The 23,188-nt window shown below is 48.2% G+C and overlaps 2 protein-coding genes across 6 annotated transcripts in view; one reads left to right on the plus strand and one right to left on the minus strand.

Moving 5' to 3' along the window:
- CDKL1 (cyclin dependent kinase like 1) overlaps window positions 1–15,436 on the plus strand; it is a 38,043-nt gene extending 22,607 nt beyond the window's left edge. For all 4 annotated transcript variants that reach the window (XM_044272463.1, XM_044272462.1, XM_044272465.1 and 1 more), the window contains exons 4-10: window positions 6,481–6,553; window positions 7,450–7,540; window positions 7,717–7,917; window positions 8,006–8,088; window positions 9,406–9,462; window positions 10,575–10,730; window positions 11,895–15,436. In XM_044272463.1, coding sequence (XP_044128398.1) covers window positions 6,481–6,553; window positions 7,450–7,540; window positions 7,717–7,917; window positions 8,006–8,088; window positions 9,406–9,462; window positions 10,575–10,730; window positions 11,895–11,999 — 766 coding nt within the window. In that variant the 3' untranslated portion in view covers window positions 12,000–15,436. The remainder of the gene's footprint in view (window positions 1–6,480; window positions 6,554–7,449; window positions 7,541–7,716; window positions 7,918–8,005; window positions 8,089–9,405; window positions 9,463–10,574; window positions 10,731–11,894) is intronic.
- A 980-nt stretch (window positions 15,437–16,416) lies between these two features.
- Window positions 16,417–23,072, minus strand: DMAC2L (distal membrane arm assembly component 2 like). Of its 2 annotated transcripts, none has more exons than XM_044271958.1 (5): window positions 23,012–23,072; window positions 21,379–21,477; window positions 19,252–19,460; window positions 18,555–18,726; window positions 16,417–18,163 (listed from the first exon to the last, which is right to left on the minus strand). In XM_044271958.1, exons 2-5 carry the CDS (start codon window positions 21,465–21,467, stop codon window positions 18,049–18,051), a joined length of 585 nt encoding a protein of 194 aa, XP_044127893.1. In that variant the 5' UTR covers window positions 21,468–21,477; window positions 23,012–23,072; the 3' UTR covers window positions 16,417–18,048. The 2 variants fall into 2 exon arrangements, with proteins under 2 accessions (XP_044127893.1, XP_044127894.1); XM_044271959.1 differs by lacking the exon at window positions 23,012–23,072 and adding an exon at window positions 22,893–22,977.
- Window positions 23,073–23,188: the final 116 nt, after the last annotated feature.

A 23,188-nucleotide genomic window follows, 5' to 3' on the forward strand; every position in this document is an offset into this window, starting at 1 on the left:
TATTAAACCGGGTAAAATCTGCACACAGAATTGACACGCTGTGGATTTCCACACGGAACGAAAAAGCAAAGTGCACAGGACTTTTGTAAAATGTCATACACTTTGCTGCTTGTATTACGGCGCAGTTTTTCCTCACAAGAAACAGCGCAGAGAAAAAAATGCACATAATCTGCAATGGGTGCAGGTGGCCTAAGGCTAGGTCTACACGACGACATTTGTCGCGCGACAGAGCGCAACAGTTGTCGCGCGACATTTTGTTGCACCAATGTCGCGCGACAATTTTTATAATGGCAGTCTATGGTGTCGCACTGCAACATGCGACATGTTGCGACTGCGACGCGACAGTCGCAGAAAAATCCATCTTGAATGGATTTTCTGTGACTGTCGCATCGCAATCGCAGCATGTCGCATGTTGCAGTACGACACCATAGACTGCCATTATAAAAAATTGTTTAAAGAACAGTGACAACCAGGACGGCCAATACCTTTTTATGTAACCAGGGGAGTGTCACAGGGTGTCAGGGCAGGAATCACACCGGCCGCTGAATGTGCAGAGTCTTAGGCGATTTCTCCCTTTGCCATTTGCTTGAGTTGCAGTCCTGTCATCCAATCCGGTTGTATCTTCCTGGGAAAGCTGGGTGATAACCTTTAGGCTAGGTCTACACGACGACATTTGTCGCGCGACATTTTGTTGCACCAATGTCGCGCGACAATTTTTATAATGGCAGTCTATGGTGTCGTACTGCAACATGCGACATGCTGCGATTGCGATGCGACAGTCACAGAAAATCCATTCAAGATGGATTTTTCTGCGACTGTCGCGTCGCAGTCGCAACATGTCGCATGTTGCAGTGCGACACCATAGACTGCCATTATAAAAATTGTCGCGCGACATTGGTGCAACAAAATGTCGCGCGACAAATGTCGTCGTGTAGACCTAGCCTAAAGGTTATCACCCAGCTTTCCCAGGAAGATACAACCGGATTGGATGACAGGACTGCAACTCAAGCAAATGGCAAAGGGAGAAATCGCCTAAGACTCTGCACATTCAGCGGCCGGTGTGATTCCTGCCCTGACACCCTGTGACACTCCCCTGGTTACATAAAAAGGTATTGGCCGTCCTGGTTGTCACTGTTCAACCTTCTGTTTGCTTTTATCATTGTGCAAACGATACTTCGTTTTAATTTATTGGCCGGACTCCGGCACAGTGACTTGGTGCTATGGCAATATTTGATAAATCTCCCGAGCAGGTCGCGTATTAGATGAAGGGCGCGCGTTTCCTGATGAATCGAAGCCTCGTGTAAACAGCGGCTCGTCCCTAGTGTCGCCATCCGGTATGAGGCTAATTGATGGGTACGATGAGGAGTCGGGGAGCGACACGCCTTCTCCACCGGGGAATAAAGCACAGACCTAAAATCCTGTTTAGCCTCCTGTTTTAAGGATTTACTTGACATTCTTGAGGTTTGTGGCTTTAACCCTTAAGTTGAGAAATACCGATCTATTGATTGGTTGGGATCATTATTAGGGTTAGTACTTCTTTTTTTTTTTTTTTTTTTCCCCTTAGGCCTCATGCACACGACCGTATATATTCGGTCCGTGTCCAAAATAAAACACGAAAATGCAGCTTCCCATAAAAGCGTACCAAAAAGTGACACAATGCAGAAAGATTGCGCTGACGTCTGCGCGTTTCGGATATCAAACAAATGTGCAATCCTTACACATCCGCATTTGTTTGAACGCGGACTATGTAATTTCTGTGGTGCCACAAAACATGCAGAGAAGCAGATGGATGTCCTCTGTGCTGTCCGTATGACCATTCTGCAAAGAAGGTAGAACGTGTCCTATTGTCCGTTGTGTGGAGAGGAATAGACATTGTCACAATAGTGCGGGATGCACACGGCCAGTTAGCAGACTGCAAAGCGCATACAGTCGTGTGAACGAGGTCTTGTTCTGTAACTTTCCTCCAATCACATACAAAGCTGCACTCCAGATTCTGTTGTAATCTGTGTCCTAATGTTGCAATATAATAAGTGAAGAACCTCCAGCAATTCAGCAGCCGACGCATATTCAGTTTGTACCGTTTATTCCATTTCTTTGGCGTCGATTCCCTGCTTATCGATAACACCAACTTAGATGTGTAAGCGCCTGTGATGGGATTAGCGCTTTCAACTGGGAAACCGCGGGGTAGCAGCGACCGGACCCCGCACATTGGAAGAAAGTGTCTCATCCAATGCATGATTGACAGCAGGTCTGTCTCAGAACTACCGCCGGGGGCGTGGGGCAGCACATGGAAGAGAACCAGGGGTCCGGGGTCCGATCTAATTTCATGATCTACTCTGGGGTCTCATTCATTTTAGGGGTCTGTTCTAAGGTCTGATTATTTTTAAGGGTCTGAGATCTGATTAATGAAAGGGGATTGATCTGGGGTCTGGTTTAATATTAGCAGTCTAGTTGGGGATCGGAACCTGATTCATTTTAGGAGTGTGGTCCAGGGGCTGATTAATTTTACAGGAGTACTTGAGGTGGTGGTCTGGTGTGTGGTCTGGGGTCTAATTAGTGTTAGGGGACTGATCTGAGGTCTTATTAAAGGGGTTATACTAGATTTTGATGCTGATGACCTGTCCTCAGGATAGGTTATCAGTATCTGATCGGTGGGGGTCCCGACACCTGGGACCCTCAGCGATCAGCGGCGATCCTGTGAGCACCGAGGCCTTCTCGCAGCTTACCAAGGCCAGCGCCGTACGTTGTGTAGCTGAGTGCAATACCAGGCATAGCCGCTATACAGTGTACGGCACTGTGCTTGGGGAGCATGGAGAGCCAGTGCCTTCTCAAACAGCTGATCGGTGGGGGTCCTGGGTGTCGGACCCCCGCCAGTCAGATACTGATGACCTATCCAGAGGATAAATCATCAGTATCAAAATCTCTGAAAACTCCTTTAATTATAGGTATTTGATCTGGAGTCTGGAAACCATGTCTCATCATCAATCTCCTGTCTCATTGGAGGCTCAAACTGCTGCACTGCCCCTCCACTTCTCATGCTTTACACTGCAGCTCTGCTTTTTTTCAATTTTCCACAAGCCATAACTTATTCATGGACCTGAGGCCTTTCAGTGCCTCGTTAATATATACCCTTATTAGAGTGTCAGACACCTGCCTTGTCCCTCCCCATGCTTTATACTGCAACTCTGCTTTTTAAGGAGGTCAGTGTATGGAAGATGATTTCCATTAATTCCAAAGTGATTATAAGCTACAAGAAAATAAACCTTTGAGTGATAACAAGAATATTGTCAGGTAGTCGCTCCATGAGGGTAACGGATAAGGGGGCGATCTGCTTTCCAGGGACGTCGGTGGCTCAGTGAGGACGGCGGTGCGCTCGTCATTTCTAATGCACAGCTACAATGCGGACACTGACTCCCAGCACGTTAATTACATGTTTTCCCACAAGATGCATATTGCAAGTGGTTTATCGTTGTCCGATGCCATTCTTATGAGATTATCTTGCTCCTTCACATCTAAGACGCGCAGCTTTCTGATAAGAAGGAGAACGCCAGAAAGCCCTTTGTAGTACGCAGATACCAGACTCCTAAGTGCAGGTTAAGTGCTTGTTACTCTGCTAAGCAATCTGCACTAATCTTATATATGAGGAACAGTCGCCAAAACAAACAAAGGTTTCATAAGGAGGGGGAAATTCTGCAGAACCCTCCTCGGGTCATATCAGACGATTGCAACACCCCCCCTCCTGTATATGAATTGGGCATGCCTGCCAACGTCGCCTGCATTACCGTGCCTTCCAAACACATGGCACTGACGCATCAAAGCATGGCCTCCCCCTGACCTCCGAGGTGTCTGTGGTATCCGATCCAGTAAGGTCTTCGGTGCGGCCTCCATGGATCCCACAGATCACGGTCGGATGGAGACAAGTCACCATCTTTCCTCTTTGTTGTCATTCCCATTCCTAGCAGTTTTTGCAGGGCGGCCGAGCATTAGGGCCTGTTCACGCCTCGTTTTTGCTGAATGACAAACGGATATGTTTAGAGAGAGCAAAAAAAAAATATATATTTATTTTTTTATGTATACGTTTCACTGATGTGCATAAATTTTTCAATAATTTTAACCAAAAATTTACCCATTTTTTTTCTTAAACCTTTCTATTTTATTTTATTTTTTTAATAAAGATTTGAAGTGTATCAAAGGAAGGAGGAAGTGTCTGGATAAAAGCAGATACGTTTACTCATGGATGGGAACGTAATGTCTCCTATTTTAATGTAAAAAAATAAAAATATTTTGTAGGACCGAAAAGAGTAGTATGCTACGTTATTCAATCCAGCAAAAAAAACTAAAAAAAGTACAGATTGACAAATGGATTCAAAAGTATGCCCTTTTGAATTATGTTTGCCCAATTAGGCTAGGTCTACACGACGACATTTGTTGCACTAATGTCGCGCGACAATTTTTATAATGGCAGTCTATGGTGTCGTACTGCAACATGCAACATGCTGCGATTGCGACGCAACAGTCGCAGAAAATCCATTCGAGATGTGAACAGCCCCCTATTCTTCTGAAAGAGGGCCTTTAGGGGGCACCGCTGCCATGAAGGGAGTACTTGTCTGTACAATGGTTCGGTAGGTGGTTTGTGTCGCATCCACATGAGGCCAGGAGCCAAGGTCTCCAGCAGATCATTGTCCAGAGCATCACACTGCCCTGCCGGCTTGTCTTCTTACCATAGTGTACCTGGTGCCATCTCTTCTCCAGGTAAGTGCGCACACCCACCCAGCCGTCCACATGATGTAACGTGATTCATCCGACCAGGCCGCCTTCTTACCATAGTGCACAAGGTGCCATCTCTTCTCCAGGTAAGTGCCACACATGCACCCTGCCGTCCACGTGATTCATCAGACAGGCCGCCTTCTTATGATAGTGTACCTGGTGCCATCTCTTCTCCAGGTAAGTGCGCACACCCACCCAGCCGTCCACATGATGTAACGCGATTCATCAGACCAGGACGGATTCTTCCATTGTCCAGTTCTGATGTTCACATACCTATTGTAGGTATATTCGGCAGTGGACGGGGGTCAGCATGGGTGCTCTCACCGGTTCTGTCTTCTGTATCTGATATACAAGTGTATGGGGTCCCGATACATTAAGGTGCAGGGCATTCAGTCTGCAGTGCAGTTATGAGACTGGGAGGACCTGACGTGGCCCCCGATATGAGGGGTTTTCTGCATACACTCTATTATTGCTGTATTAATACGGTTACTTGGTGTAAGGGTTTGCGTGGGTTTCCTCCCACACTCCAAAGACAGATTCATAGGGACCTTAGATTGTGAGCTCCACTGAGGACAGCGAGCGATGATGTCGGTACAGCGCTGCGGAATATGTCCATAAAATAAATAAGGGGCTTTTTGTGGTTACTGTGGTCGATATTGTCTGCATTATGGAAATTTATAAGCAAACACAACTTTTGCCTTTATGTCTGTTTTATTAAATTGCAGTAATAGTTGGTCATAACCTGGGATGTAAGAGGTTAACTTCATAGTGGGGGTCTTTGGTGAATGGGGCCCAGTGTGCCTTTATGGGGCAGCCTTGAATTGACAGCCGCTTTACAACGCATCCTTGTAGATTCCCGGGTTTATGACGGGGAAAGGAATTCACTTCAACTCATCCTTTTGTCTGTTTCTGTGGCAGCGCAATTCATCGAGTGGCTTCGGGTCAGGAATGGGTTAATACAGTCTGCGCCGGAACGGCCATTGTACGTCCTCGCTGTTGGGGTCCAGTTTACCATTTTATAGTCATTTATATATTCTGATGTGTCTGTGCCGAATTCTTATACTGGGGCTGAGCACCAAATCTCACAGGAAAGATCCATCTATATCATTTATCTATAATCTATCTCCTATCTATATCTATATCATCTATCTCATATCTATATCATCTATCTATGTATCTATTATCTATATCATCTATTTATTATCTATCTATCTCATATCTATCATCTATATAATCTCAGGGCTAGACCGTAGATCTACACAAGGTGCTTGCAGTTTGAGCCACATGATTTCCGTGGTCCCCATTCACATCATGTTCACACAGGGCTTATACGGGATCTTTGTCATGGACTTGCGGGTTCATTATCCGCAGCGCTTTACAGCAGAAGCAGTGATGTTATGGGTGTTAAACGCGCTGAGATCTCCTCCACTTGTCGGATATAGAATCTGCGTGGAATACACTGAGAAATGTCTATATGCTGCAGATTTCTGTGCAGTTTTTGCTGCTTTCACCGTCCGCGATGCATAGACTGGAATATGCAAGAAATCGGCTGCATAATCCGCATGTAGCCCATCTTCGATTTTGGGTCACATAATATTGCAGAAAATCGGCAGCAGATTGTGTCCGGTGTGGACGTACCTGTTGATTCTCTCACATTATAGAAAGTTTTGGTTTTCGCACGTCTGACATTTGCCGCCATTTCATGTTTTGCAGGGTCCCCGAACACCTTGTTAAAAGCATCACCTGGCAGACGCTGCAAGCCGTCAATTTCTGCCACAAGCACAACGTGAGTAAAAGGACGGACTCCCTGGACTGTGGTATAATAATGATGGGAGTGATGGATTCTCATGCAGGTTGCGGCCACGTGCTGTTCTGCAGGCTGACGGCTGCCATGGAGGTCAAAGATAATTCCCTAATGAATAATTGCATCAGAGAACCCGGTTTTACTGGAGTTTCCCTTTAAGTGCGGCAGTCGCTCTGCCCCTAGTATCTGTGTATTGTGTGACTGACACTGGCGTCCTTCACATGTCCATTACCAGCTCTTATCTTCCTTCCAAATCCTTTCGCACCCCTCCGGGGCAGATATAATGTCAGGGTTGTCCTGCACTTTTCACACCCACAGGCCCGCTGGAGCCAAATCTAGCCACCATTAGCATTTCTAGGTAGATCTCGTCTCCCTCTCTGATCATTCACGTTTTGTTTTTTTAAGCAAATTGTTCTCTGAGCTTTTTCGTCCCATGTTTAACCCCTTAGTTGCTTGGTTTAAATTCCCAATCTGAGTCTGTGGAACTGCCGACGATGTCTGAGCGCTGTACTCGGCTGACTTCAGATGGACGGACTGTGTGCATGCTGAACCATCGCTGCATTTAGATGGGGGACACGGGACCCCTGTTCTCATGAACAGTGGACATATGACATGTTACCGGAATACCCCTTTAAACAACTGCTGGAGCCATTCGTGGAATATTTTTGTGCATCATTGCTGCGTATTCTTAGACAGAACGAGTACGCACTCACGCCAATTCTAATTGGCTGAGAGGGCTGTGGCTTCCTTATTTGCATACGGTGCCCCTCCCCCTATTACCCGTCATAATCTGGGCTTAGCGGGTGCAGATGTAGGGAACATCAGCCAAATAAAGCCACAAGACTGACGTTAAGCTGACAAACCTTGTATGTCACCAGTGTATTCACCGGGACGTCAAGCCGGAGAACATCCTCATCACCAAGCACTCCGTCATCAAGCTCTGCGACTTTGGATTTGCCAGAATACTGAGTGAGTACACGCGCTTTATATCCTCTGACCATATTCTGCAAGCAAAATATAAAATAACCGCCACCTATAGAAGAGGTGCACCCCCATCTGGATAATTGAGTGCCCTCCAATCTGCATTATTATTACTTCTTAATATTCTGCAAGCCTGGGCTTATTCTATGTCTTGGCCTGAACAGCTGGGCCCTCCGACTACTACACAGACTACGTGGCTACCCGGTGGTACCGTGCCCCCGAGCTTCTGGTAGGAGACACGCAGTACGGGCCCCCCGTGGACGTCTGGGCCATTGGCTGTGTCTTTGCTGAGCTTCTATCTGGAATTCCTCTTTGGCCTGGCAAGTCTGACGTGGATCAGCTGTACCTGATTAGGAAATGTTTAGGTAAGCGAGGTGAACCATGTCAGGGTGACACCACCGACCAGCTGCCGCCCTTTGGTAACGCCTATTGCTCACTTTCTTATCCATGTAGGTGATCTGATCCCTCGACATCAACAGGTTTTCAGTACAAACCAGTTCTTCAGTGGAGTCAGCATACCGGACCCCGAAAACACGGTAAGTAAATGTCATATAAGGGAGCAAAATACCAATATGAAATTATGTGATCTTAAAGGGCGTGACTATGCCTGCCTGGTCCTGTCATTCATAGTACAGAGGGAGTTGCAGATGGAGCAGAGACTCTAGGAGTAACGGCACCGCCCCCGTTGCTCCTAGAGGCTCATTTGCATGTATTAAAATGTCATTTTTCTCAGCAATCCGGGCACATATGAACATGGGACCAACACAGATGTCTTCAGCTGCCAAGTGCACATTCAAGAGGTGTCATAGGTACAAATCTGCTGACAGATGGCCTTTAAGGCTAGGGCTACACAGTGACGATGTCGCAGCCAGGTTGCAGAGTAGTGGTGATCCAATAGAAACAAATAGGATCACAGTGCGAGTTGCAAAAAATTCAGCAGTGCCGATTTTTTTATTTTTATTTTACTCTGCAACCCCATTAATTTGTGTTACAACAGCAACGCTGTCAGGGGCGTAGCTAAAGGCTCATGGGCCCTGGTGCAAGAGTTAGGCTTGGGCCCCCCTTCCCTCAGTGCTTTGTGTGTCTTCTTATGCAGCACAAGGGTCTTTGGGCCCGGTAGCAACTGCTACCTCTGCACCCCCTGTAGCTACGCCCCTGAACGCTGTATAGCCCTAGCCTAACAGCCAGAAGAATAGTCTGTGATGAGGGGAACCTTAAGATTTGGGCTACATGCACACGACCATTGTGTGTTTTGCAGTCTGCAATTTGCGGAACGGCACGGACAACCATTAATATAACTGTCTATTCTTGTCCGCAAAACTGATAAGAATAGGACAGGTTATATATTTTTTTTTTGCGGACCATGGAATGGAGCAACGGATGCTGACAACACACGGAGTGCTGTCCGCATCTTTTGCGGCTACATTAAAGTGAATGGGTCCGCATCCAAGCCGCAAAAACTACGGTCGTGATTATGAGCCCCAGCTTAATGCTAATGTCTATAAAGCGCTGCAGAATATAGTAGCGCTATATAAGTGCATAAAAAAATAAGTTGTGTGACCAAAAATGCGTTTGATACGTCGGCATCTTGCTGTTGCAGGAAGTAATGAGCGATTTCGTTTTTGCAACACGCATTAAACCAGGACTGCAGCGCCAGTTTTGGACGGAGAATAGAAAGTATTAAATATTATAAAAGATCAACATTGTCTAACTTATTAGGTGCACAGCTTGATGCATATATAATAGAATGATATAGCGCTGAGCTCTGTGCGCTCCTCTCCTCATAGTCGCCGTCACTCAGATTGGGCTCCACCAGCAATGTGCAATTTATTATGTGTCCTTTTGATTTGCAGGAGCCCCTGGAACACAGATTTCCAAATATCTCCTCTCAGGCCTTCGGACTAATGAAGGTAAAACAGCAGTTCTTTTTTTGATGCAACTGAATATATAGTTGGCCACACGGGTGAAAGTGAATTAATTACATGCTACAAAAACAATGATTACCCCCCCCCCCCCCTGGTTCTTTGGATATGTGATAAAAATGAGCGTGATTAGCCCCATACGGATAAAGCTGGCCACCACTTTAAATGCTTGTCCGCTGCACCCACCAATTTCCATGTGAGTGCCAAACCACCTACTGTATTTGGGGACCATTCGACTCTCTCTCAATGGCTGCAGTCGGGGGAGATAAGGATCGGGCTGTTGTATTTCCACATGGCCGATCCTTTTGTTCTTGCAGCGGCTTATTTCGGTCTTCCTATAGAGAACTGAGCATGTCTGTGTATGGGGATAAATGGCTGCCATCTAATTTTGTATAGCCAGCTTAATTGTAGATATCACAACATGGTCGCTGTATGTGCAGATATCTTTGTACAATCAGATTGATTTACACCTTGTATTTCCGCAGTTCTGAACAACTCTCTACAATCTTTAAAGGCTATAGATGCTTTTGCACTGACATTTTTTATTGTTCATTTGCTTCCAAAATGCAAAAATAAACTTTTTAGTCTTCATATAAAAATTGCTTACCATTTGCTCCTATAGAGTGTGTGTAAATCCTTCACCTAGCTGCTGAATCTGATGTACATCAGTCAGAGCTCTGCTCCTGTTTCTGACAACTCTCTCTGCTCTCCCCTTCCCTTCTCTTACTGTAGATCACACAGACTGTAGGTAGAAAAAAAAGCACACACTAGGTATGGGGAAGACGGTAGCATGTATTACTGGGAGGACATGTCCACATGAGAGCGGGTTGTAAACAGGATATCAGGGCAGCCTGAAACTGAGTGCTCGGAGTTACCCGAGGTCACCACTGACATCTGTGAAAATCTTTTTCCCATGTCAAACGTGTTCATAGCCTTCAAGCTTCTCCAGTAAAATTTAGACCAGATTTCCTTTGTACTGAAAACAATCCCAGTCACCATCAATGCAGTGATCACTCCGGTGGGCTCCACTTACAATGGTTTTCCTGGATAATGATCCACAGAGATGTGTCCACCCTCCTGACCTGTATCTGCACACACAGGGCTGCCTGCACATGGACCCCTCCGAGAGACTGACGTGCCAGCAGCTTCTGGAGCACCCCTACTTTGACAGCATCCGTGAAGAGGCAGATGCTGCAAAAGATCCAGAGAAAGTCAGCAGAAAGCAGACCAGATTAAACAGAAAGTACTTCCCCGGGGTATGTTTTACCAGCGAGGCTGAAGAGCCCGCTTTTCCCTTTTAGATTGTAAGCTCCTGTGTCCATTCTATAAACAGCATCTACATTAGAAGATGAAGTTTAAACATTCATGAATTACATTGAGTCGTAAAAAGTTGAGTAACTTCATAAATACTTTGGTTTGCTTGGCAATGATCCTTCAGCTACATTCACAGATTCTGAACTCGGGTGTCTCAGTATGCCCGTTTGATTCAGTCAGTAATCCGTTAAAGAGGACCTGTCAGCAGGATTGACCCTTTTACACCAGACAGGCTGCCTGCTAGGGTTGATCTTGCTGATTTAGGCTCCATTCACACGTCCGCATCCATTCCGCAATTTTGCGGAACGGGTGCGGACCCATTCATTCTCTATGGGGACGGAATGGATGCGGACAGCACACAGTGTGCTGTCTGCATCCGCAATTGCGGAGCGCGGCCCCGATCTTCGGGTCCGCAGCTCCGCAAAAGATAGAACATGTCCTATTCTTGTCCGCAGCTTGCGGACAAGAATAGGCATTTCTATGGGGGTGCCGGGCTGGTGTGTTGCGGACCCGCAATAGATCACGGACGTGTGAATGGAGCCTTAAAATGATACCTGTGATGTGAAAATTAGTTGTGGCGTTCTCTAAAAAAAAAGAGGGCTTCAGTGCGCTGAGGGGGTGTGGCCAGCACTGGAAACCTGAGGTGCACTGAAAGGCCAGGCCCCGCCCCTTGGTGCACTGAAGCTCTCATTTGCATAAAGAAAGAAATGTTTTTGGGAACGCTGCAACCAATTTTTACCAGACGGGGGTCGTTTGAATTTGCAGGCAGTATGTCTAATGTACTAGGGTTGATCCTGCTGGCATGTTCTCTTTAATAGTAAAAAAAATTATTTTAAATAATAATTATTAATTATTTTAAATAATTACTTAGTATAAAATACATTTAATTGCGCATATTATTACATGAAAGCCAAAAAATGTTTCCACATAAGACGAGGCCTCGCACAGCTACAGTAGTGGTAAAAAGTTTTGGCTGCTGAAAAGCAAAGACAAAAACAGAATAACTGCATAATGAAAGCCCAGACAGGCCAGGTCATTAAGGGGTTAAATGTCGTCGGTGCATAGTTCGGCTGCCGTTGTGTAACTGGCGTCCCCCTCTCTTGCAGCTCCAGCACCTGCCGCAGCTCACCAACAGCAACCTCTTACCAGCCCTGGAGAGCAAGAAATATTACAACACCCGAAAATTCAACTACCGCTTCCCCAACATCTAAGCGGCAGAAAGAGACTGGTTAAATATTTATTGCTCCTGGAACAGAACGTCAGGAATTTGTGGGGGTAAATGAGAGGCGGCACGTATTCCGGTAAACAGCAGGCATGGCCTTTGAAAGTCATTTATAGGATCCGGCCGTTTAAATGCTAATAAACTGCACGCTGAGGCCGAGGGCAGGTGTGATTGTATCTCCCACTATGGCGCTGCGAGCAATTCACTGCAAGCTGCTGCTCCATATTCCATTACCCATATAGCATCACATACCAATATCACGTGCATTACCTGGCAGCCATGTCTCCAGCCGCAGCAGTGTGCAGGCCGCAAGCAGCGAACCAGCATCCCTAGAGTCCTATGGGGGTCCAGACTACCATCCTCATGCCCGCTCAGCTCTGCCCACTCATCGCCAGTTTCATTCTCTTATTACGAGTAGGCTGCACTGGGCACAGATGCCTTAAATGATTATAATAATCTACATTTTTTTTACATTTACAGCGCTTTCAGAAGTGCCATTTTCTGAGCGTTCTGGCCGCTAGCACATTTCAAGCTGATAAATGTCCGACAAAAGCCAGAGGGACCGGCCGACCGTCTAATGTGTATCCGGATTTCAAATTACCGGATCCTGAGCGGTGTCTGTTAGTGGATTTCTCCCCGCTCGCCATTCGCAACACATAAGGGCACATTTGCTAAAAGCGGCTTTTTACGCCGGTCTTAGTTTCCCCTTTCGTGCTGCCGTTTGATTCGTCTAATTTATGACGCATCTGAGGAAGTCCTTTCGTCTGGCATGAAAACTGCGTCAGCCCCTTGCCTGAGTAGTTTTTCACTAATATTTACTCTTGTTTTGAGGCGTAATTGTTACTAAATCTGCCAGGGTCACGCCACGGCCTCACCGAACTGGCGGACATGGCGTAAAACCGGGCGCGCGACTAAATATTGTCACGTGGCAAGGTAGAAAAGGGGACTTGCGACTGTTTGACGCCTAAAATAGTCAAGTCCCTTTAGGGGATCTGTGCGCCATAACATGAAATCTCTCCACTCCAGCAAGGATCTGACGTAGACTTCTGGCATAACGTACAACAGTTCTCCAGCACACTCATAGGTGTGTTTTTAAAAATTGGCGAGGGTGTTGCGAATTTAAGGATTTTGTACATTCCCCCACCCCAGTGTTGTAGTGAAGTGGGTATTAAAAAAATGCCATTACACAATGTGGGTCGTGCTATAGAATACCCCCATCTTTCAGGGCTTTATCTACGACATTCAGAGATCTTCATAGAAAAATTCGGAGAATTTTTTTCTCCCACAGATGCAGTCCTATAGGAACACGATCCTATAACTTCTACTGATAAAAAAATATAATAATAATCTTGGTTGTGGCAACTCTGAATGTGGCACATCACAACATAATGGAAGTGAATGTGGTGACCTTCAAGTTTTCTGGACCACGACGCACAAGTTGTCAGAAATCGAAACCTGCAAGTTGCCTAAAGAGGAGCCGTCACCGCTCCTGGCGCGTCTGCCGTCACCGCTCCTGGCGCGTCTGCCGTAGTAAATTCTTGTAATCACCATGAAATATCAATTCTGGAGCAACTTTTCTCATAAATGCTTTGTGCCGTTCCTTTGTTATTCCTCCTGAATATGTATGAATAAATTCTGGGCATCACTGTGTCAGGGTGTGTCCCTACAAAGTCAGCACTGATTGGACTCTGAACGTCTGCAGGCCACACCCCCAGCTGGTGACAACCATTAGTTAATTTATTTATACATTTGTAGGAGGAATAATAGAGGAACAGCACAATGTACAGTTTTAAGAAAAGATCACAAATGTCAAGTAAGGACTTATTCACATGTCAGCAAATTACAGATGTTTGCTGTCCGTGTTCTCCTTGGATAGCACACGTATCCATTGATTTTAATGTTGGCTTGTCTCATTAGTAAGAGTTCATCACCTGTGACCTAGAAATGTATTTGCGCATGCGCAGTCGCTGCTTCTTAAGCTGAATTTGGAGCAGCGCTGCAGGATCCAGATTGTCACGGGTAGGCTACATGTTCGGCCCTGTCAATTAACAGGCAGGTGTGCGCTTCTTCACCCATGGGGACAGCCTCTCACAGCTGAAGAGATCGTGCTAATGAGACAAATAGATTCGCTCCTCATCCCTAGCTTATTAACGCTTCCATGTTTTCCCACTGACCGTGGCTCAGGAGCGCTCTGGAAACGCTCTTTTCAGCCGAGCAGTGCACATGCAAAAATCGGATGCTTCATGGATCAAGCACTGGCTGTCTTTTCACAGACGGGGTTACGGGAGCGGACGTGTGAATAAGGCCCTACAGACACCGCCAGAGAGCTGACGAGTTCGCCTAATGGTGGTTGTACTAGTTTTCTGCGGTATTGAGATGAGGGTCTTGAATCGGCTTGTACAGATGACGCATGGATTCAGTCGGCTTCACCCGTACAAGCCACAAGGCCAAAAACCACATTGAGCAATTATGGCAATTTGTGGTAGTGGTGCGTGCAAATTTGCATCCCGTTTCTCGGCCGTGCACCGCACCACTGCTCTGTGTACGGGCTTCCTAAACAAACATCCACCCCGTGTGAGATGATTGCAACGCTTCTGGCTCTGGGACCCCCTGCCAGCTGCTATGTTGTCTTATTACGGGCTGATAGAGAATAAATGTACTAGAACGTGACCCCGATCAAATGGACGGGCAGCTGTGCAGCGGGTAACATGGTACTATAGGGATGAAGCTGTGCCAGGCCAGCATGCATCGTAATGGCAGCACCAGGGGCTGTAATCTCCAGATCTACTTACCCGGCCCAACTAGTTACATAAAGTCCGCTTCCAAATGGCAAAACTAAGGACGGCCTTAGACAACGCACTCTCCAGCGTCTAAGTCGTAATAAGCTGATTATAGAGGTCGTCAGTGATAATCGCATGCGTCGCCATCCTGCGCTCGTTCACACAGATGCTTCTATATCCCCATGCAGGATTGGGCATGTTGTATTTTTTTTTTGCACAATGACCTTAGAAAGCGGTGCCGAGGCTTCCTGCCACAATCGCCCTTCTTCCTGATTAGCAAGCAAGGGGTTAATTGAGAAGTCCTGATGGTGAGATAAGACGTAGTGAACGTCTGCCCTGCCAGCGTCCTGAGAAGCCGGATTACTCCGCCATGTTCTGACCTTCATTCGTTGGGCATTAAGTTATCCAGAGGCGATTTTCATCATTCATTAAACCGCTGCTGGAATCGCATTTCACCGCGTTACAAATTAAGCGTAAAACAAAACAATTGGACGCTCTTGGGGCTGTATAGTAAAAATGACGACGGTCCACACATTGGGGACGAGACACAGATATACAATGTATGTAAATGTCATGAACTCTGTACACAATATATATATTTTTACTGGATATTTCTGTGTTAATAAAAAGGTGTATTTGAGCCGTACAGCGTCCCGCAATTACGTCTTCCTTCAAACCAACTTGTGTCATTGGTGCCGCAGGAAAAGGCGCACGACCAAAAATAGTCTGACTGCATGCAACTCGCATTGTGATCTGGGATGACAAAGCTGCGGCCAAAAATCCAGTCATGTTGGGATTATTTGCAGCAGCTGTCACTGGGGGTTACATGCTGCAACGTGGCCTTACGGACCACCATTAGATTCGTCATTTCAGCGTGTAGCTTCATTTACACACTTGCTGCTCTATCCCCCCCCATAGTCTACAGACGATCGTTGGGACCCCTCTAACAATAAGGGGTTGTCCCACCTTAACCAAATAGTGCAGGGATGGCCAACCTGAGGCTCTCCAGCTGTTGCAAAACTACAACTCCCAGCATGCCCAGACTGCCTACAGCAGGGCATGGTGGGAGTTGTAGTTTTACAACAGCTGGAGAGCCGCAGGTTGGCCATGCCTCAACTAGTGCTATTTTTCCCACAGAAGTGAATAGAGTAGTGGTCAGGCCCTTCTGCTCACAGGAGTTTTCTGTCCTCCCCGAGCTCGCCTTATGTTACGGTTTGACAGTTGTACCGCCACACACACACTCACCGCCTATCACTCTTTGGGAGGGTCTGTGCGCTCCTGTTCTCAAGACAGGTGCGGATCCCAGAGGTGAAACCTGCATCAATCACACGTATACACCTATATGTTAGCAGTGGTTTGAGATGACCATGGGTCGCCCCAAGAGAGGGCTGCAATCTCTAGATCCGTGTTAGAAAGCATCAGCAGTGTGTATCGTTCATACAAGACGGTCTCCTATGGGAGAAACCCCCCGCCCCCAGACAATTAGCTGCAGGGAGACCCTCAGGATCTGTGATGTACAGGGGTCTCCTGGGCATCAACCTGAATATATCTGCAGCTGACGCGTTGTCTTCCAGTAAACAAGACGCCTGAGGACCCTGTAGAGGAAAGATACTGGAATCTCTTACATGTTGCTTATCAGTGGCCTTTACTTTACTGAAATGCATGTATATTTTATTAAAAAGTGTCTCCTGCAGCTGTGAACGTCTCATACATTGCAGGCTGCTTAGTCCATTCAGTGTAAAATCATCACACGAGCTCTCAGACGGCTCTGGCTATAGTCCCGCTCTCCTGAATGGGGACATCTTTGCAGTCAAATAATATAAGCTTAAAGGGGTTGTCCAGGATGTGTTTTTAATCCTCCAGCCAGTGGGACCCGTGAAGAAATCCATACTTGCCTGCTCCCTGCCGCTCATTTCCGTTTCCCAGCCTGTCTTCACTGCACCTCCGGTCCCCGTCTTTGGAGAGGGAACCAAAGGTCTATAGCGTAGTGGTATCACTGGTAACTCTGGGACCCCAACGATCACAAGAACAAAGTTCTAGCATCTCTTTGCACCTCTCTTTTGGTGACATTTTTGTAAACGCCACTTGCAACAAATTAATGCGCAAGTGCTGTATCTGTGCCACCCTCACCACTCTCTAAAAAGGGGGCATGGTGGGGACAGTGGGTCCGCCACATTTATCTTCATTTGTGCCATTTTCAGGTGCAAATAAAGACAAATCTACGGCAACTCCGAGCCCTGTCATGAATTAGTCACACCCTCCGACAGCGCAGGAGATTTGAAAGACTGGCGTCAAAACCGCTGGACTTTGCTAAATCCTCACAAGGTGTTCAGGAGCCTCGCCACGCGGAGAACGACTCTGAAGGAGCAGAAGTGTTTTATGAGAACTCATGTTTAATGCGCGAATCATGACAAACATTGCATTTAAAACTTGTCTGAATATAGTGTCCTGTCGGCACAGCGTGCAACCTCGGTCCATACACTGTCTAGTGGCCGCGTTACTCCCAGGATATGCCATACGTGTCCGATACGTGCGGGACCCACCTCTCTTCTACTGGAGCTCCGAAATGCTTACTCGGCCATTTTCATTACTCCCATAGAAGTGGAGGAAGCAGCGCATGTGCGACCACCTCCTGCAAGAAAGGGCCCCACAAGAGAGATGTGGATCCCAGAGGTGTGACCTGCACCTGTTAAGCAACTATGACATATCGACTGTAATTAATGTTGACAGTAGGGATGAGCGAATCAACTTCGGATGAAACATTGTTCTAATACTGTACGGAGCAGGAGCTCCATACAGTATTAGAATGTATTGGCTCCGATGAGCCGAGGTTATTGCTACGCGAAATCTTGAGAGACTTTGCGTAATAACTTCATAAATTAATTTCTACTGTAAAAAAAAAAAAAAAACATTTCAGTTCCAAGTGGCAGGAGCTCCGTGCAGTATCAGAACAAAAAGTTTTATGCAAATCGGCTTTGGCTGCGTCGTCCGAAGTGGATTCGCTCATCCCTCGATGACACCCTCCCGGATAATAAGGAGCGTTAGGTTTCATGCACACGCAGCAGACACTGTTGCAGAAAATTCTTCGACCGCTCCAGTCATATAAATGAAGTTTGCAGAAATCCATGTGCTCGCCGCCAAAGCAGTGCTGCTCCCTCTACCTGCAAGCTTTTGCAAATACCTCTATACTAAAAAATGGCGCTCTCCGTGAATTCTTGGAAATGCAAGAAAAAAAAAAAAAAAAAGTCCAGAAAACGCTTAATCCAGATCTAGTTCGACTTGCAGCGAAGGGTTGGAATTCTGCAGCAGCTGCATCGTCGCTTCCCTTTGCTTGATCGCTGGCAGATCACTCAAAAATAAGTACTGCAGATTCCTGGAAATCACAGAGATCACGTTAATACGGTGAAGGCACAAGGACGCCGCTTGTGATGTCATCTGCAGCAAGCAACCCTGTGATGTCATCACTTGTCATTATTAAAGTCTATTTTATCTGTACAACTCAGCATTTTTCTAAAATAAAGCTCTTTTTCAGTATCACGCTGGAATGTATTTATATGAGATACTGGCAGTAAAACAACAACAACAACAACAGCGCCACCTGGAGGCGACAAGAAGGCCTGCCCGCAGGGACAATGTGCACGGGTCCTATTTAAAGGGGAACTACTCTATTAATAGCTAAGATGTGAATTGCGACCTCACAGTATATCGCACCCGAACCCATCTACAAATGCCTGGTCCTGCAACCCGCTGCGCTAGTGACCCACCTCAAGGAGTGCAGCGATATGACTCCTTTGTCGCTCACGTTGCCGCAGGTGATGATCTCCAGTCTTTGCAGGCTCTCCTGTAGGTTCTTTATCTTGCTTATTCTCTCCAGACAGGCGTCCTCGATGTACATGCACTTACACAGCTTGATCTCCTCAAGATGCTCCAGACCGTCTAAAAAAGAACCAGAAGCGTTTGACCCCCAACTTCCCAGGATATTTTTTAGGCTCCCCAACAACACCCCGACCTCCTCAGTCCACGTGGCCGGCGCCGACAGATGCAGATCCATTCAACTTGAATGGGTCTGCGATTTGTCCACACTGCAGAAAAAAAATATATAGAGCATGTTGTAGTGTTTTGTGGTGTGGGGGCACGGAGCGAAATGCCACGGAAGTGCTCCGTAACGTTTCTGTGGCGGACGATTCGGATGGGGCCGGGCGCCTATCTCGTGTGTATTGGGGCGTACTGGATCTCCCACAACAGGATGGATTTCAGCATGCCCAATCCTTTCTTCTGACTGGAGATGAGAAGGGTCTGGCAGCAGCACACGCATGCATGTGGGAGTCCTAATGAGCAGTCGCTCTGTAGCCCCTGAAGGTGTGTGGCCCCCCCCGACTACAACAGTGATTGTCACTACTGGATCTGTGTCTTCACGTGATGACATCAGAGTTTTTCTTACATCACACATCCCGTCCTCACCCAGGTAGTCGAATCCTCGGTACATGATGCAGGACTCTGTGGCGTCGATGCCCTGAATCTTGTATCTTCCCAGGGGCCCGGTGGGGAGTCCGTTGTAATCGTGCTGCCACTTCTCGAATCCCTTGTAACGTACTTTAGCGCCGCAGCGCAGAAGCCATTCTGATGCCGCGCGGTCAGGGCCAACTTCCTTAATGCGCTCGTAATCAACCCTGTAGGGGGGGTAGAAGCAGGCGTGAGCTCCTGGCAGGAGGTGGACCACACACAGACGGGTCCTGTGCGGCATATAAAGTACTTACCATAAACAATGACTACTTACCAAAATCATGCAAGACATGGGAATAAGGCATCACTGGTCAACATCTGAGCCAAGTGTGCATGTGTATGGTGGGGGAGGGGGCGGCAGGGATAATGGTCAGCCTAACCAGCAATAAACTGGCCATACACAAGATACCTGATGGCCACGGGGCTGGTTCTGCTGGCAGCTCTCTCTCCTGCCCCCCCCCCCCTTCATATGCATTAATGCTCGGCCGAGCATGCATGTATTCTGAGCACACACATTTTCTACTCTCCCTGAGAACAGAAGGATCGGGCGTGATGGGATCCAACATGTCTGACCTTCTCTCTCCTGTCGTGCTATCGAGGGAGAGTCGGGAGGCCCCCACAAACATTAGATAATCAGGGGGTTAGGCTGGCAGACAGCTGCTGGCGGCTAGAGATGCTGTGAGGTCGGGAGCCCCCTGGATACCGCTTGTTTTGCTGCTGTTGCTCGTCTCCCGGATTAAGTTGAGTGATCGCAGGCTCAGATTTGATTACCTGCGCGCTCCAGATAAGAGGCCCCCGGTGTCTTATTGCTCTGAAGACACAGACCAGGTGCAGCTGTCTCCAGAGCTGAGTGACTCCAGATAAAGGATCGCAGGGTGACCTACGCCTGAGCCGCCACAATAACCGTATTGTATCTCGCTCTGAGCGTCAGATCACGTATGGAAGGGCGAGACTGCGGCTTATCACACGACTCATCTACAGTGCCACAAGCTGCCATCTGCCTCCATGCTTCAGCAAGACCGAACAAAGGCCCCGCCAAGGGCGTGCCGCCCGCGGGTAATGATTCCGTCTTCTAAGAATTTCCTCGCTCATCAGATTACAGTAGGAATATGATAGGAAGGGACTGCGCCGAAATACCCCAGGCCAAACGCATACATTGTGTTATGCCTAGTGCAGGGGCGGAGCATGACACAGGGATTGACAGGACACTACAGAGTGGAGCCGTCATGCTCCGCCCCCTCAGAACATAGGTGATAAATATCAGACCATGGGGGGGGGTGCTCTGACCACCAGGATGCCCTCTGTGCAGAGTTGAGCACAAGAGAACGCGCCTCCAAGGATAGAGCGAGCTGAACTCCACCCTGGGGCAACACAAATGTCTTAAAGGGGAACTCTACTTGCATTCCCTGTGTAATAACAATTCTGGAGCATCAGTTCTTCCGATTCTGTGATGTGGCATCTTTTATTATTCCTACTAGAAGTTTATGAATTAATTGCCAGCAGTCTGCAATGAAGGTCCAGATGGATGTTACCAGTTGGGGGGGGGGGGGGGGGGGGGTCCCTGCAGAGTCTGATACTATCTAGTCATTGCTGCCAGTGTCAGACTGCAGGGACACCCCCCCCCCCCCCCAAAGGTAACACCCATCTAGACCTTTATTGCAAACTACTAGTGGGAATATTACAGGAATGGCACAGCAGATGATCCAGAATGTAAGGACAGAGAACCGATCCTGCATTTAAAGGAGTTGTCCAGGAAGAAAAGATTTTTTTAGCTAATGGCCCAGAGTGGGTTAAAATAAGATAAAATACGCAGTACTCACCAATCCCCCTTCACTTCTGTTCCGATGCTTAGGGGTCCCTACTGGTCTCTGCCTTCCCACTCCAGGAGATGGCTGTCACTCGACGGTGGCATTTCCTGTGTGTATTAAGACAGGACCAGGACGCAGAGACCAGCACGGATCTGGGGAGCTTCAGAACCCCTCTGAGCCGTTTCTTAAAAAAGACACCCCCCTCCCCCTGGACACACCCTTTAATTCACAGAACAGTATTGGTGATGTAAGGGTTAATGAGTATGATTCGTCTCACCTGTTGAATACGGCGTTCAGCCACCCCCAGAAGTGCCTGCGCCCAGACGGGGGAGGGAGACGCTGCGCCACAAACCGAGGGAATATCATAGTGATCAACCTGGAGAAAGACAACATCATCAGTCTAGAACAGTGGACAACAACTCCCAACACATCGTACCATGCTGGGAGTTGTGACCTGTGGGATCTAACCCCTAGAAGCCCAATAATCAGCAGAACCAGGAGGCCATGGTGCTCCCTGGACACCAATAGATAGAGCACCACCCATGTGCGTGTGGCTGTGGCCGGTACTGCAGCTCAGCACCACTGATGACACTACTGAGCACGCTGCACGCACAGTGTATGGGATCACAGCGCCACCTTGTGGCCAAGAAGAGGGTTTGGAAAATGTCAAATAAGACACTGAGGATGGAAATGTTAGAATTGCAGCTCGACGCTTCTCACAACGTAAAACACTGGATTATCCAGGTTCTCACATTTCAGGTCGGCAGCGGCGGCAGCAGTATGACTCTTGCACCCCTGCAGATTCGCTGCTTGAAGGGGCTCCGTGATGTCACCGTTATGGGAGGCGCCGTGGATGTCACCATTATGGGGGGCGCCACAGAGGGCATCGTTATGGGGGGCGTCACGGATGGCACCGTTATGGGGCACCATGGAGGGGGGCTGTTATGGGGGCACCACGGAGGGGGGCTGTTATGGGGGCACCACGGAGGGGGCGCCGCGGAGGGAGGGTGTTATGGGGGCGCCGCGGATGGCACCGTTATGGGGCACCATGGAGGGGGGTTGTTATGGGGGCACCGTTGAGTGGGTCTGTTATGGGGACACCACGGAGGGAGGGTGTTATAGGGGTGCCGTGGGGGTGGTGTTATGGGGGGGCTATTATGGGGGCGCCGTGGAGGGGGGGGTGTTATGAGGGGGCTGTTATGGGGGCGCCACGGAGGGGGGTGTTATGGGGGCGCCACGGAGGGGGGGTGTTATGGGGGCACCGCGGAGGGGGGGTGTTATGGGGGCACCGCGGAGGGGGGGTGTTATGGGGGCACGTTATGGGGGCGCTGCGGAGGGGGGGTGTTATGGGGGCGCCGTGGAGGGGTGGTGTTATGGGGGCACGTTATGGGGGGGCTATTATGGGGGCGCTGCGGAGGGGGGCTGTTATGGGGGCGCCGCGGAGGGGGGCTGTCATGGGGGCGCCGTGGAGGGGGGGTGTTATGGGGGCGCCGCGTAGGGGGGGGGGGGTGTTATGGGGGCGCCGCGTAGGGGGGGGTGTTAAGCATTACAGGGCACAAAAATGTGGATTTTGGGAGGGTGGCCTGTCTTTTAAGGGGTTGGCATAAGTCTGCAAGTTTTGAGCACCTCCCTGAAGCAACTTTCAGCGATCTTTAGCTTCCTGTAATTAGCAGTTGTCAGTACAAGGGGATTTCATAAAGTAGTCAGATCTGGGACACGATCTACACAGTGCAAGGGGAAATTTACGCAGTTTTGCAGAACAGCCAATCAGACTCCAGCTCTCATCTTTACAGGCTTTTAGAAAATGAGAGCAGCTTCCTGATTGGTTGCTCAGGGCACTGGTTTTCACGAAAGTCCACACAGCTCCGCGGACACGAGCGGCCACCACCAGCCTCCGGCTCCAATCTTACCTCCAGGCGTCTCTGTCATGTGTTCTGCGGATCGCCACGCCCACTGCCCTTTAACCTCTGTCCCTGCGCTCTCACTAGCTGACCTTTTCTTCCTGCTTTCCCCTCATTGGTCAGAGAAGCCTCCCAGCCCTATTCTTATTGGTTGAGAGCTCGCCGTCTGTGTTTATCTCTATAGAA

The sequence above is a fragment of the Bufo gargarizans genome, chromosome 11 (assembly GCF_014858855.1).
Source record: "Bufo gargarizans isolate SCDJY-AF-19 chromosome 11, ASM1485885v1, whole genome shotgun sequence".
In the NCBI taxonomy this organism is placed as follows: domain Eukaryota; kingdom Metazoa; phylum Chordata; class Amphibia; order Anura; family Bufonidae; genus Bufo; species Bufo gargarizans.

Coding starts and splice junctions, on each gene's coding strand:
- DMAC2L (XM_044271958.1), bottom strand. CDS start 21,467: ATGATATTCCCTCGGTTTGTGGCGCAGCGTCTCCCTCCCCCGTCTGGG. Junction 18,727..19,251: donor CCGAGGATTCGACTACCTGG/GTGAGGACGGGA, acceptor GTTCTTTTTTAG/ACGGTCTGGAGCATCTTGAG. Junction 18,164..18,554: donor ATATCGCTGCACTCCTTGAG/GTGGGTCACTAG, acceptor TGTGATTTCCAG/GAATCTGCAGTACTTATTTT.